Source organism: Zerene cesonia, chromosome 11 (assembly GCF_012273895.1).
Source record: "Zerene cesonia ecotype Mississippi chromosome 11, Zerene_cesonia_1.1, whole genome shotgun sequence".
Taxonomy (NCBI): Eukaryota; Metazoa; Arthropoda; class Insecta; order Lepidoptera; family Pieridae; genus Zerene; species Zerene cesonia.
In genome coordinates, this window is record NC_052112.1 from 2,201,147 (window position 1) to 2,217,355 (window position 16,209).

The 16,209-nt window shown below is 34.2% G+C and overlaps 1 protein-coding gene across 2 annotated transcripts in view; it reads right to left on the bottom strand.

Annotated features, from left to right (window-relative positions):
• Nucleotides 1–248: 248 nt before the first annotated feature.
• LOC119830221 (arrestin homolog) overlaps nucleotides 249–16,209 on the bottom strand; it is a 53,500-nt gene continuing 37,539 nt past the window's right edge. The window contains exons 6-10 of one of the 2 annotated variants that reach the window (XM_038353154.1): nucleotides 13,420–13,478; nucleotides 8,023–8,086; nucleotides 5,356–5,464; nucleotides 1,537–1,678; nucleotides 249–1,203 (exon numbers count right to left, since the gene is read on the bottom strand). In XM_038353154.1, coding sequence (XP_038209082.1) covers nucleotides 668–1,203; nucleotides 1,537–1,678; nucleotides 5,356–5,464; nucleotides 8,023–8,086; nucleotides 13,420–13,478 — 910 coding nt within the window. In that variant the 3' untranslated portion in view covers nucleotides 249–667. The remainder of the gene's footprint in view (nucleotides 1,204–1,536; nucleotides 1,679–5,355; nucleotides 5,465–8,022; nucleotides 8,087–13,419; nucleotides 13,479–16,209) is intronic. The other variant, XM_038353153.1, reaches the window with a different exon arrangement.

The following is a 16,209-nucleotide window of genomic DNA, read 5'->3' on the forward strand; positions in this document are numbered from 1 at the left end:
TTGAAATTTGTTAATGTTGTTTTAACGAATTAAGTGAAATTTGTTATCAATGAATTGATATAATAAGAGTATGCCTTAAAAATTAAGCAAGCGACCTTGTAAATCGTATTGATATTGTAACATGAAATGTTTCATAGTAATAAATTATACCTGTTTAGTAAATTCAGTGCAATCAATGACATGCAGTATGTTTGAGGATAGTCACAGTATCAGTGTAGATTTTTATCATAAATATAATTCTTCTGAAATATTGAGGACTAAATATACAAAGGCTATTTAGTTTCTCGTATAATTTAAACTTATCTACAATAGTTTATTATTTTCAATTTATCTATGTGCAATTTACAATGTTAACGATGGAAATATCTTATAATACTTAAAATTAGACAGTACTATAACTATTTTGACTATGGTGGCAATACATAAATTACATGTATGTATCATTTTAACGAGGAAAATATACAAATACTAGGTGGAAATACCATTGCTAACTACTGACTTACTATGATTGCCGTCGGCGATCTATACAACACACGGCTCTCTTTAAATTCTCAGCGAAACCACCTCTGTGCATTTGGACCTCTACTTTACAAGCCTGTATAGCGCTGATCATGTGATCTGACTCAGTCTTTTCACCCTGCCTAGTGTCACCGATTTCATCGTCGGATCACGTATCAGAGCCCGGGTATTTCTCTATGAGATCCAATTCTTCGTCATTGCGCTTCACAGTGGGAATTTCTCTTTGACCAGCAACCTTTACTGGTCTATCCATTTGATTCTCAATGTTCACTAGAACGTCAGCTATGCACCGATGAACGTCTGGCGATTTCTCATCGCCATCTTCGAAGGCCGTGTTCTGTGTTCCATCGCGATTGTTGTTTTGTTTGTCCTTCTCGTCGGCTTTGCTCTCGTCTTCTTCGCTGTTTTCTTTCCCTTCGAGTATCATTTTGTGTGTCGCCTCTTCGATGACACTGTCAGTTGGGGCTTCGTTGATGCACGAGTGTGTGAGTGTGAATGGCAGTTTGACGGACACATCCCCGCCTATCGTGCCAAGAGTGAGTTTTACTTTTACGTAGTAGGACACGTAAATAGCGAATACGTTGCGATCTTCTGGTGAATTTGGGTTGCATAGAACCGTTGAAGCCAGACTGGCGCCAGATTTCGAGTAGGAATCTTCTAGTGCTATCCAATTTTTGGTTACTCCTGCAAATCGTGATTAGATGAAATATGATATTCTATGTTTATTGATACATTGTACTATAGTCGGACATTGAAATACTATATGGAACAATATAGTGGTAACTAAATAAAATGCTTTATAATTTATTTAACTTTCTTACTAACCCACGTATATTTGAAACGACTTTATTAATTTTTAAACTCGAGGCATTACAGTTTTTTGAATTTGTTTCACTATTTACAAGTACTTCTAAGAAAATTCTCATACAGAACAAACATTATTCTTATATATATAAAAGAACGGATAAAACAAAACACGCCAAAGTATTTGACAAACAATATTGTTAAATTATTCACCTCTATACGGAGTCAGCGAGAATGTATCCTTGTGAGTTTGGCTCGGTAATATCGGAGTGCCATCCCCTCTCAACAGAGCCACTACGTTCTTGAACTTTCCATTTGAGAACATACATACATCCACGTGTTGGATGATGAGGACCTGTAAGGAAATGTTTGGTTTATGCTTGTAATAATTAGATATTAGAATGTTGAAAAAAGTATTTTATTCAATTTTTGTGTGGTTAGATACTGTTAAGATCCACTGAGTATTATGCAATTACCGAATAATTGTAGACAGCAGATTAAAGAAAACCTATTTATTGGCAGGATTAATTATTATACGAAATTTGGTACATTATAAGATTCTCCGAAGACTGAATCTCAAATTCATTATCCATTGAAGCGAACAATTTATCACCCCAAAGAGGTTTTCAGGGTTGGTTAGGTTTTGTCGTTGGAAGTATTAATTATCGTCATAACAAATGACAGTGTCGAATGTCGTAACGTCATCTGCCTGTTTATCATTGTTTGAGATAAAATACTATTTTATATATTTGAAGTAACTGGATAAAACTGGATAAACTTTTCTTTAGATGAGTTCGGTGAAACTGTGGATTAAGCTTGTGTTAGTTAGCATTTGTGTTAGGTGGTTTTTATTTATTGCTATATTTTGGTTTGCTTTAAGCTATGTTTCAACATATCATTTCAGATATAATAAGACATTTTGGTTCGATTGGCACTATTATAACATAGGAGTCAAGTTAAAATATTGATAATTTGCGGCCCGCTCTTCCTTCACCTGTGGCAAATACAGCCTATAACACTGAAGGATTACGTACATTACGTACATTATGTATTACGTATTCTATGGTGATTGTTGTTATCGGGCCAGTAGTAACTGAGATTAGCGCGTTCAAATAAAGAAATACTCTTCATATAGTGTAGATATAGACCTAAATACTCAACGCTGTACGCTGTCGTGTATACTTATATTGTACTTTAAGCAGAAACATATAAATACGAGTGAAGTTTTTCTCAATTCTAGCGACTGTGATACAATATTACATGTTTAAGTTTTTATTTGATAATAAAGTGACATGCACCTTGGTTCTGCCATTGCAATATTCGAGTTTAAAACAACTTTTAACTTATTATATGAGGCGGAAATCGCGCCACGCTGCGCTAAAAACTCCTCAGTTTACCACAAAACTATATCTTTTGTACACAAGGTCAACATAATGTTTTTAACCGTTTGATGATTTAAAAATAAATGTAATAAAATGCACGTTCGTTATTTTATTGAATCCCACGTTTAAAATACTTCGGCGTAGGTGAAATCATGTTTAAATAGGATAACTTACTAACAAACGTCCGCAAAAACCCAGAAGGTTCTAAGTTCGAATGATTTAATCGGTTTGGTAATCAATTTACTCATTAAATTTCAACTGAATAATATGATTCTGATAATCTTTGATAGAAAATTTTTGTTATTTGGTCCCATTTTAGGAAACGAGTGATACCGACATCTCTCAAGGAGATCGGAAAAACATTTTATATCCATTCTATAGGTAATTTCGTTAATCCAATTACATTTTAGCTTATCCGCTAATCATTATATGCAGGTTCCAGAAACAAAACATATCGTTCAATTGCTTTTCCAAATGTGTTAGTTGTGAAACCAGAATTCGTGAATAAAATAACACAGGGAGCCGTGCAACCGAAATAAAAGCTCGAGTTTCCGTTTACAATGGATCATGCATATTGTACTGAGCCATTACGGGCTTGCGAACAATGTTTATATATAATTTCTATACAGCGTAATATGTTAGGTAACTGAAACAATATTGCAACAGTACTAAAATTAGGAAATTGTATTATTTACTAGACGCTCGTCTCGGCTTCACCCAAATATCACAATTCCTGTTTTATCCCAAGGGTGCGTTTAATCGAGATAAAAATCCTATTACCCAAGTCAGCTCATAACCCGTTTGGATACCAAATTTCATAAAAATCTGTTCAGTACGGACGGACTATACGGACTTCGACTTCGGCAAGCAACACAAGCACAATTTTATAAATATTAATGTACAAAACCACGGTATAAGTGTCATATTAAGCAGGTCAACCCAAACAGAGTCGGGACAAGTCGCTAGTGCTAGATAACGCGTTTGATATTTACATATTTACCATCTCATTTATACATTCATAAACCAAATTATATTAATTAATTCAGTAATTCAAGCGCACCAACAACACTTGAATAAGCAATTAATTCAGAATGATATCGGTTCGATTGTGACCCGAATACGTAGAGGCTTCGAGAAATTCGCTTTTGAGTTATTGCAAACAAATAATTCGTGTTGCTTTTAATGATGCTGGCTCATTGTTTAGTTTGAATCATTATATATATGAGATTGAAGTGAAATTTTATAAGTCCGACACGTGAGAGAAGAATAAAGAAACGAAATATGGATAATATCTATACTGATATTATAAAGCTGAAGAGTTTGTTTGAACGCGTTAATCTCGGGAACTACTAGTCCGATTTGAAAAATTATTTCAGTGTTAGATAGCCCATTTATTGAGGAAGGCTTTAGGCTACATATACCGCGGGCGATGCCGGATCGGACCGCTAGTGAATAATAATTCTAACTTCACACTACACACGTGCACTAGTTTCAAAGTCATTCTGTGAGACGACTGTTCTTTCATCAAAAACACTTTGTGTGCATACGTGTAGCTGATACGATAATTCACACATATGCAGTTTAATAGGTTTATTAAATTTATCTTTTAATTGTGGTAGTCGAGCACGCTTCGGCACGAATTGGGCCAGCTCGCACCGGGGAAGTACCATACCCCCATAGAAAACCAACGTGAAATAGCAGACTGCTGTGTTTCGTTCGGTAAGTAGGGAAGCCGGAGGCCCATATCCTTTTCCATATCCTTTTCCATACCCTTCCCAGTCCTTTCCTTTATTCCTCTCGACAATTCCTTCTTAATTCCTTTCCAATCCGAAGTCGGCAATCCATTTGTAGAGGTCTGCAAACGACCTTACACCTCTCCAAATGTTCATGGGCGGTAGTAGCGCTTACCATCACGCGACGCGCCAGCTCAAAATTAAAGACTTAAACGGATTTTAAAAGCGAATTGTTCATCATATTATTAACCTCACGTTTCGAACACTACAGCGAGCGCAGACTGAATCTCCCCGTGAATAAATCGCGTTTAAAATCCGTTTCAGTCTTTTATTTTTGAATAAATAGATATTTTTTTATGTCACCGTCGACAATGGAGCTGATGGTGAGCCAAGGCCTATTCTAAGAATACAGTGAACATTTGTCTCTATCCTGTATTTTTTCTGTATGTTTCTTTGCTTTTTCGTATTGAAACTTTCTTGTATGTTCTTTGTATCAACTGTTTATCTATCTATTACAATGTTATTTTATGTAATTTTGTGATGTATTTATTGCTCTTTGTTTAAATAAATTGTTCGTGAAACTTTCTTATTAATATAAAAGTTCTGTCTTCTAAACTCAACCAAATTTAATATTATCATCTTGGTAAGTATGTACTTTGTCTCGAACATATGAAGTAAAAGTTGTTTGCGTCGAGAGGTTAATATTTGAACAGACGCAAAGTTACAATAAAGGATCTTAACATTCGTATATCTACCTATATAAATAAAAACGGCTTCACCAATACCGCAATTTTTTTTTTATATTTAGTCTATCCACAAAGAAGGTTCTTATGGAGAGAAAAAACGTTTCACGAGTGAAGAAAGTTCTCCGTCCTTTCTTCACTTCGCTTTTTAATAATAGAACAATATTCACAAACCTTTATGCGTCTGATGGTTTTGGACGAATGGTTGGCGATCACCACGCTAACATTGACAGCTTCGCCGTGAGAGTACGTCGCTTTATCCAACCACGCTTCTAATTCGACTCTGTTGGTTGAATAATAAAAATTAATTTGTTTTCTTCTTATTATTCTATTTGTCCGCTTCGCCTAATCTCCTATTACATGAAGCGAACAAAAACTACACTAATGTCCAATGTAAGTAGGAAAGTTATGAAATGATGTGTTGGCATTTGACAGTTTCGTTTGACATAACATTCATTATCTATAATCTGTTCGCGTTCGTTTGACAGCTGACATAATTTGGCGCGGGTCATTGAAGGTTGTTTTTATTTTTTGAGCATATATAGAATTGCTTACTTATTAAAGTTCATGTAATTGTTCATTATAATTAAGAATATGGGGTACATAACAGTAAAATATCAGATATATCAGGTTATGTAAGAGCGAGAACATTACAAGAAAAAGTGGTCATGGTTCTACGTAATTGGAGTTTCTATTGGAAATAAATACCCTGGCGTGCCATGGCCATCAATGCCATTACGGTATTTATAGGGTGCCTTTTTAAGAATCACTGAATATTCAAGGAGAGATATTTTGTTGTGATTTAACACAAAAATGCATTACCTATTTTTAAAATCCTTTTACCACTTTTAGAGTAACATGACTTTTTATCATCAGACACTTGCCTTGGGCGACGCCGGCACAAGCGACTAGTTGTTAAATAAAGTTAGTACAACTTTGAAGGGTTGCAGAATTAAAATCAAGCTATGTTTGAGAATACGAAAGCAGAAACTCCCAACCCCAAACAAATATTTGAATTTGTTTGTATTGGAGTTGAGTTTCAAATACACTATTAAAACACACGTGGCTGATAAATTAATAGAATTATTTGTGACTACTTAACCAGCCCTGTGCTTACTCCGCATGAAAAAATTGATAATTTAGTTATCTATAATTGGATCACATACAAAACGAAAACTATTCGGATTTCTTTGGATTTTACTTCCTCTCAGATTCGACTACATTATTTAATGAAATATATGTAGAATATAATGTACAACGTAGTAGTGAAGTCCCGTGTCCCCCCTACTGGGGAATGGGGCAGATGATATACATCTGTTTCACTGATCGATTTTCTTTATGGACAAGTAGGTGATCAGCCTTCTGTGTCCTGCCAGACCGAGACATTTTTTTTCTATTGTCCCCACCGGGAATCGAACCCAGGACCTCTCAGTTCTACGCCCACGCGTTTACCACTGTACCAAGGAGGCGGTCAATGTACAACGTATATACTATTAAATTAAAGCATTAAAATACAAAACAATTTTAAGGCCACTTTACCATTGGTGTTTATTGGTGATAAATTATTTAGTTATTCATATAATAACTAATATATCAAATCTTAATTGGCAGGTAAAAAAATACAATATGAAATATAAATAAATATACATTGGTTGAAATTTAAAATAAAAGAGAGGCTTTAATTTTCCTCTCTATACATTTTCGATTCAATGAATAGAAAATAAGTTCATTGAATCCATGCAGGCACAAAAATTTAAAGACCGTACAATTTCATAAATTTTATTTTGATGAATGAATTTCCCATATTTGCGTTGTCGTGGGAAGCTTTCGGAATATATAATTTATACAGTTATTCATATAATAACAAGTTATTGACTAATTTAACGTCTGGTTATATGTTTTTCTAGTCGAAAAGATCAATTGATTAGGATGTTTGGCTATTTCCTATGTATTTGGATATATCTCTACGATTAGAATGTACAGTATTGAGATTTATTTGAATCTCTCTCTTATCCCCGTGCCATATTTCCCAACTGATATATCTTCCACTAACGAATATCAAATCATATCTTGTTACAAATTAAATAATATCTCCTATATTTGATACTAAGATTTCAACTTCTTTTTTATTAACGACGAAATAGGTTTTATATAAATTTGGAGCAGAGAAGATTACGATTTGCTATCGAAAAAATTAAATTCCACGTATGACTTTCAATTGGTCTTGGAAATAGGCATATTTTCAGTATAGCAATTTTTTTTACATTTAAAGCATCAATCTGCGGATCCTAGTGATTCATTTTTGTACATACTTATAATACGAGTATATTTATGTCGATAAAAAGGTTATGAAGGTTAAAAGATCACGAAAGTCAGTTTTTTGTAATAATCTAACGACTTTTACACGAAGGTCAATAGAAAATGTATTGGAAATTGTTCGTTTCATGTACAAAAATGTCTGTGGCATTATTCAGTAAGATTAACCGTTTTCGGAGTAAGAAGCGAATAAGAGAAAGGTCTCTGCACCCATATACGATATTATATACGTGATGCATACACTAAGGCATTTAAGCAAAAAAGATAATCTAAGTTATATAACATCCTATATAGATTTACATAGGTTTTTGAATAACACACAAGATTCCTTCTTCCTTCTAAATATTATTTTATGTAATTTTCTCAAGCTACAAAGGCGACGTGATAGAATTCTGAAATAACAAATTCCTTTTGTGATTGCGTACCTTTTCAAGGTTATATATTAAAGTATTAATTTCTCAAACACTCTCCACGAGAGATGCTAAGATGTTCTTTGAATATTAACACAAGGCGAATTAGATTTACCTGCCGTCAGATAGCAGAAAAGGCTTTTCGACTGAGGCTCGAGGTGGTGTTGGCTCCATGTTCTCTGTGAACGTAAACGGACTTTTAAATTAAATATGAATTTTTGATGAGTTAGGGATGACATCTTTTATTCCATTTATGCTGAGAGGCCAGTTTACAGTGACTACACTATTGTGCTGGAGGCCCGGGTCCATGATAAGGGCCCTGCGGTAAACCGACCGTTGTCACATTGTAGAACTGTCAGATTATAGGTCTAGAGTGAATGTGACAACTGATAACTATACAGCTGTTCTTTCTAATTAGTACTTTACTTGATACTGGGTGTACAATCTTAGTCTAAAGGTCGTATACAGCACGGGGCCCGCGGCATTTCACATTACCATTCTAGTGTAGCTACGTCACTGCTCTAGCTAGTCATTATTCGAATAAAAGTAGGCTATTTAGATTGTATTTGAGATCTATAAATGAGTTATTTTAATTGCTTACTGCAGCATCTATTATTTTATTCGATAAATATATCATAATGTCTAATAGATAATATCATATATTCACGTGTTTGTCACAGTTTTTGAAGAATGGAAAAATTTAACCGATTCGAACCACTTTCGCTCTACTGTTGCTTCACTGATGACTTCCATGTGGTCATAGTAAAATTTGATCCAGTTCTGATAACTGGTAAATTAAAGTAAATTTGTTTCATTTGTATTAAAAAATATTACTTCTGTTGCCTTTAGGGACACTACGTCACTAATTCAGTTTCAGTTTTAATACGTTTTTTTATACTTTTTATAGATAACTAATAAAGTAATAACGCTGACAGAAGATTTATACCAGTTTACGTGTATAACTTAAGCTTTATGATAGAACTAGCTGCGCCACGCGGTTTCACCCGCGAACGACCGTATCGCGTAGAAATATCGGGATAAAAATTCGATTCTCCTGGTCCGATAGCTCATCTTAACCCAATATAGTACTAGCTCGTGTGTATAAGCAACGGGATAAAAATTCGATTCTCCTGGTCCGATAGCTCATCTTAACCCAATATAGTACTAACTCGTGTGTATACGCAACGCACTACGCCTTTCGTGTAATTTTGAAAAAAAAATGGTTGCCTGTAAAGTCGGTTTTACGGGCGAAGATTTTACGTGACAACGTCTTTTTCTCGGTAGAATATTTATTGATATAGACACAATAGGAACAAGGAATTGAATGAAAATAAGAATTGCACAAATTTTAACTATAGAAAATATTATTTGTTTACTAAAAAGACAGAGACAGAGACACAAGCACGCGCCGATTCAATGCGCCTAATTCTCTAGTGCTGCGCGCGCGGCGGACCGATCATAGTTCGGTGACTCATCGTAACGTTACCGGGCGTTACACTTTTTCATGAGTGCCTCCGAGCCGCAACCTAATTTAAGACGTTGTCACGTCAAAAATTACCTATATGCTATTCCAGTTGTCCAGCTGTCTACGTACCAAATTTCATTGCAATCGGTTCGGTAGTTTTTGCGTGAAAGAGCAACAAACACACACACACATCCGTACAAACTTTCGCATTTATAATATTAGTAGGATTGGTGGATGTTCCAATCCCGTAGTTACTCTACATATGAAGAGATATCTCTAGCGTATTGTGGTCGGCAATCAATCTGAATATCAGAAGCCCAAATTGTTATTCACGTTACTAAGGTCTTGCTATACATGATATAGACAAGCAATAATACTAGCTAATTTAATAGTAGCGTAATTAAAGCTATTTATGACGTAGTGTCGTATGTCTGTCAATAAAATCACTAAGATCGTGTTATGAGCATTTTCATTTTCGTCGCATTGCAGATTGATTTGAAGCTAACGTAAAACAAACATAAACAACTGAATTAATTTAAACGACACTTGGTACAAAGTTAGTTTGAGACCCGACAAAGGGTCATGTGGTAAGTAGTTTTTGTATCGGATATCTCACGGGAACTAGATGTATGCTGGTTCGCCCATGGAAAGTTTCACGAGCAAAGCCGCGGGCGAAAGCTAGTCAACTATATTACATATAAAATATGTTTTATGTTAAGATAATGAGATATGGAGTCGTGGAATCTACAATCTTTTGTTTGAATGAAGCCCTTTTTTGATATTTAGTAAGAACATATTATTTTGTAATTCTTTGCGGATAAGTATATTTCCCAACAATCTAGTTAATCTATATCTCTCTACCAGGTGTGTAGTTAATCAAATATCTTAGATTTCTTACATTTATAACACAAATATATCTATTATGAGAAATCACAGAGCATAATAGCATTAAAAAATAATAAAATAATGATAAATACGAATTAGGCAGTGCGTAAGGCGTTTTCGAAACGAGGCTTTAATAAACTATATTGAAAAAACACTCATGTTAAAACATACAGAACATAAGATAATTCAAATTAACATAAGCCCACTTTGTTTGCTACAATAATAAAGTTATTTAACATTTTCCCCGTACCATTTAATCCGAAATACGAAATTTTAATCAACTAACACCAACCAGCTTTCCATAAGCCCAGCTTTATATCCGACCCCAAAAATTATAAACATATTTTCCATTGTATTTTATTTTGCAATTTGTTCTGTATGGACATATACTTAATTGTTATTTTTGATTGTACAATTGTGAAAATTAAAACAGATAATATTAAATTCGAAATTCGAATAATATTTGTATATATTTTTAATCTGCTTTGATTTTTGGATTTTACAATTCTCAACAATTAAACTGGAGTAGAATGTAATCATTATTCTATTTTCTTGATACATCTCATGTTTCACACGTAACGTTATAAGAATAAATATCGTGGCTTGTATCGCAAGCTTGTGAACCGCGTCTTCGCGCTCGTGTGTGCATCACGATAGGACATTATACCGTTTTTGTAAACGTCTGTATCAATGCGGCTTGACGGAATACAGTGGGGTTTTAGTCGGTAGGTAGGTAGTAGTCGGTTTTAGTCGGTAGTCAACAAACAAAAAGCCGCCAAACTTTTTGAAATAAGCTGATATTTTGACGTCAGAATTTTCGATTGAAAATTAGGGTGCATTTTTGATATAAAGTTAAAATAAGGCGAAAAAATAAATATTTTTAATCAAATAAATTGCAGAATTTTTCACAAAAACTTTTTTCCATAAGACTTGTAGTTTTGCCGGAAATCAAGATAAACTATTTTTTATCCTTAAAACCTGTCTGTCTGTAATTTATTTTTCCTTTCATTTTCATCATATTTCCCACCTTTTCTAATGGATTTCATTCTGCTGTAATTTTTTTTCATTTTTTACCATTTTTAAAGGCTTCGGCCCTGGTCTATTAGATATGAATCGAACTATGTCAGTAGGGGACGGGAGTACAAACAAACTAAGGGTCTCTTCAAATAATACCTATCATTAAAAGGATGACCGTGCTAATTGCCAACTGCACGTTCATATCAATTTGTTTCTATAATGTCAACAGAAATAGCTTATTTCTGATGATAATTTCAATTGTTTAGCTATTACGGTTAAATTGACGGACAGACGGACAGAGATGATGTGATTAGTGAATAAACAGACAGACACACAAGCATTTTTAATTAATTATGGGTTATGAATCTAGTAAGGACAATTTTTTTATAATTTTGCAATCTACACTTCTACAGGTTTATTATATGTATAGATTATAAATATCAACAAAGATAGTCTAAGTCTAAAATCAAGATCCAAACAAGATTTATTCATAATCTTTATTATTCGGGCTTTAAACAATTATGTAAATGTTATGTAACTTCTCTTCATTAGATAAGAAATTCAACAGTCTGTTTACACAGTTTTCCATTCGTTTCGTTAGAAACGACCGCTGTTATAAATTAGCATTAATTTCCGAAAGTTTTCCCAAAATATTTTTCGTGTATATGGAAAATAATTCCAACTTGTATAAGCAAAGGCTTTTAATTAAATTTGCGTTCTACGCAGCTGAATACATTTTTAAAGTGTTAGTGACTCGACAAATTCCGATCCATTAGGTTATACGAAGGGTAAGGCTTTTGTTAGAAAGTAAATAACGTTTCAGGAGAAACGATCTTTTTAAATAAATATTAGTTTAAAAAAAACTAAAAAACACGCTTTAACAAAAATCATATTTTGCAAATTAAAAAATGGAATAATTTTATCAAATTAGTGTATTGTCATCGGTCCTCAATAAATCTACAAAGTTTGAACGAAATCTGGCCGTTTAAAGTGGGTCAAAATCGCGCCCAAAGAAGTCGGTTACAAACAAACATACAAACAAACATACAAACAAACATACAGGTGAAGCTAATAAAAAGCGTGTAAAAAAAAAAAATGGTTGCCTGTAAAGTCGGTTTTACGGGCGAAGATTTTACGTGACAACGTCTTTTTCTCGGTAGAATATTAATAATAGGAACAAGGAATTGAATGAAAATAAGAATGGCACAAATTTTAACTATAGAAAATATATTTTGTTTACTAAAAAGACAGAGACAGAGACACAAGCACGCGCCGATTCAATGCGCCTAATTCTCTAGTGCTGCGCGCGCGGCGGACCGATCATAGTTCGGTGACTCATCGTAACGTTACCGGGCGTTACACTTTTTCATGAGTGGCTCCGAACCGCAACCTAATTTAAGACGTTGTCACGTCAATAATATAATTAATAAAATTACTAGTGGCCTTGGAATAAATCGAAAATTCTAGGGTTTTGAGATCAGCAAAAGAATTTATCTGGACAGTAGTACTGAAACCGTGAAGGAAAATATCATGAGGAAAGCGACACGTGACATCTGCCGATTCGTACAGGCCATTTTTTTGTCATGGGTTATGGCCGCAAACCTCATAGGAGGACCCTGCAGTGTATATATATATATATATATATATATATAAGATGATGATTTGTATACAATAGTATTGTGTATACGCCACCATCCACGAAGCTAGCCAAGTGCGGGTTGGCAAATGTCACATGTCGTCTAACTTGTCTGTCAATTATGTTATATATTGTATACTGTTGTATGTCATTACAAACATACTTTCATACTAAACATTCTTCTTTCAAATACATACTATCGGTTCACCCCGGCTTCGCCCGTAGTACATAGATAGCCTATAGCCTTCCTCAATGAATGGGCTCTAACACTGAAAGAATTCTTCAAATCGGACCAGTAGTTCCTGAGATTAGTGCATTCAAACAAATTCTTCAGCTTTATAATATTAGGTATAGATTAGTATAAAATTGTATTTTCTTATCTATGGTATAGATATCTGAACAGTAGTGTTGTGAATAACATACGATATGAACGTTGAACCACAACTATGTCATCTCTACAATAAAGGTCGCTTCGGGGAAATTATATTATAAAAGTTTTATTCACTCACCTATTTCGTCGCTTTTCATTCGACTGTGGTCTGGCTCCAACTTCGTTTTTGCTTTGAGTCTGAAAAACATATTTCAATTAGACTAGTTTTTAATTGCGTTCTCGGTGTCGATCACATCATATTTTGATTAATAAATATTTATTAATCAAGACTTATATTAAATACTTAATATGTAATTAATTACTAAATACTTAATTAATACTAACAAATTCATATTCATGATTTGTATATATTACATATCTAAAGATAGGTATTGATGCGGACTGCTAAAGCTTTTTAATATTTTATGATGTATAATTATGTTCAGGATACTGTTTTTATAATAATAATAAATACCTACTAATTATGAGAAAAAGCGACATGGTCAACATCGAATATCAGATATTTGATGTGTGTCCGTACTCAAGCAAAGATTAAATGATACTGTAACTGTCCTACTAATATTATAAATGCGAAGGTGTGAGGATGTATGTGTATGTGTATGTTTGTTACTCTTTCACGCAAAACCTACTGAATCGGTTGCAATAAAATTTGGTATGTAGATAGCTGGACAACTGGATTAACACATAGGCACTTTTTATCCCGATATTACTACGGGATACAGACTAACAACTTTTTATCCCGATATTCCTATGAGATACAGACTTACTCGAGTGAAACCGCGGGGCGCAGCTAGGGTTACATAAAACATTCATTGACATCATTACACACAACAATTAACTAAACCGTCTTCAAATTGACAACAAATTGTTTCTAAAAGACCATGAAATTAATAAACATTGCTTTTATAAAGGGCATTTACTGAAGATACATATGTTGCTATCAAACTCAGCTACTGCATACATAAAGTAGGTGGAAGATATTATGAATAATACAGACAGTCTACCAGTTTATTTTCAAGACAGTTTATTTTCACCGACCTATTTATTGTTTGTTTGGACGTATCCGAGGAACTGCTGAGCCTAATTGAAAGTGGGTTGGCTAGTCTATTTATTCATAATAATAGAGAATGGAAGATAATTATGCAACTAAGAGCAGACGTTGCTTGGTTAAGGTTTACCACATTTTTATTATCAAGGACCGTTTTGTTTGCCTAGAATTCCTAGTCTATTCCTTTATTCCATCCCTTATTCCGTCCGTATATCCGTTACTCCGTTTATTCCAGCCGTTTATCCCTCCCTTATTAGTGAAGTCCCGTGTCTCCTACTGGGGTATGGGGCAGATGATATACATCTGTTTCACTGATCGATTTTCTTTATGGACAAGTAGGCAATCAGCCTTCTGTGTCCTGCCAGACCGAGACATTTTTTTTTGTGCGTGCCCACCGGGATTCAGCCCGTAATTCCAGCCCACACACAAACTTCTCAATTTATCTTTAACAGAAAACGGCCATTAACATGATGAGGGTAACGTAATGCCTTTCCCGTATTGTTATAATTACGAAGGTTTAAAATGAAATGTGTTTTCAAGTTATTTATCAGGTAATAATTAAAGTAGTGAAAAAAAGTGGTGGCTCAGTGGTGAGAACCTCGGACTTCAAAATCGATTAGTCGGGGTTCGAGACCGGGCGAGAGTGCAGGAAATAAATTGATTTTTCAATTTATATGCACATGTAAATAACATCACCACTGGTTAAAACGGTGAAGGAACACATCGGCATGTCCGGCATGTCCGAGAATCAAAAGTTCGACGACATGTGGGAATATATGTGGGCTGATAATGATGATGATTAAAATAGTGGGCAGATCAACGAGAGTGGAAGAAATTTATCAGTGCGTTTATATTGCTTAAACAGCTTAAGGGGATTTCGTGAACTAAAAGTGTGTTTTATAATGTCTTAAATATATGACCCAAAATATAAAAATGAGAAAAATATATAACATGCTAAATGACAATTTGATATTGTGTTAAAAACATCAAATTCTAAATGTTTCTTTTAAATATGTTAAAATACGGGCATTTATTTTGGCAATTTATTCTCCAAAGAACATAATAATTTATTTTTTAGTACAATCAATAGATTTTTTTGGGGAATTGCGTATTTAATTCTTATTTTCGAGCGATGATATGTTGGTAGGTGTGTGAGAAACCATTGCGGCCTTGTGTACCGTCGTGAGCAGAGTCGGCCGTTGAATTTTTTAATAATAATAATACTATAAATTGGGCATAGTCTCCAGTATCTACAGTCTACAGTATAACGTGTACTTTCCCTTCAGGTCATCATCATCATGATCAGCCCTAACACGTTCCACTAGGGGACACGGGCATTCTATGAGGGTCCTAGACATAATCCACCATGCTGACCAAGTGTGGGCTAGCAGATGTCAGATGTCATTTATTTTTGGTTTTTGGACATGCCAGTTTCCTTACGTTTCCTCAAGCGTTGGTGTTGTGGATATTGCATTACGAATTTCCACTCTGTATATAGGTACGAAGTAAAAGTACACGAGCTCCAAGAATCTCGCGGAATAATGTGATTTCCTACACTAAGGGAAAGATAACGCAATATCCTGGAGGCGATGTCGCGATATCTTTATTAACTACGTGATAAGACTTCATTTCTAAGAAATGCGTATATCTTCAATATTACAATGACTATTAATGTACGTGGAAACTCGGAAAATAGTGTGGAGAAGATAATATTTTTAGGTATTAATATTTATAGGTATTAATATTTATAGACATTTGTTTTATAAGATAAAACTCTGGTGTTAGTCCAAGAAAATGGGTAGGGTAAATGCGAATTTGAGATTAAAACTTGAATTTTTGATATAATTTACTTTGGGGAAT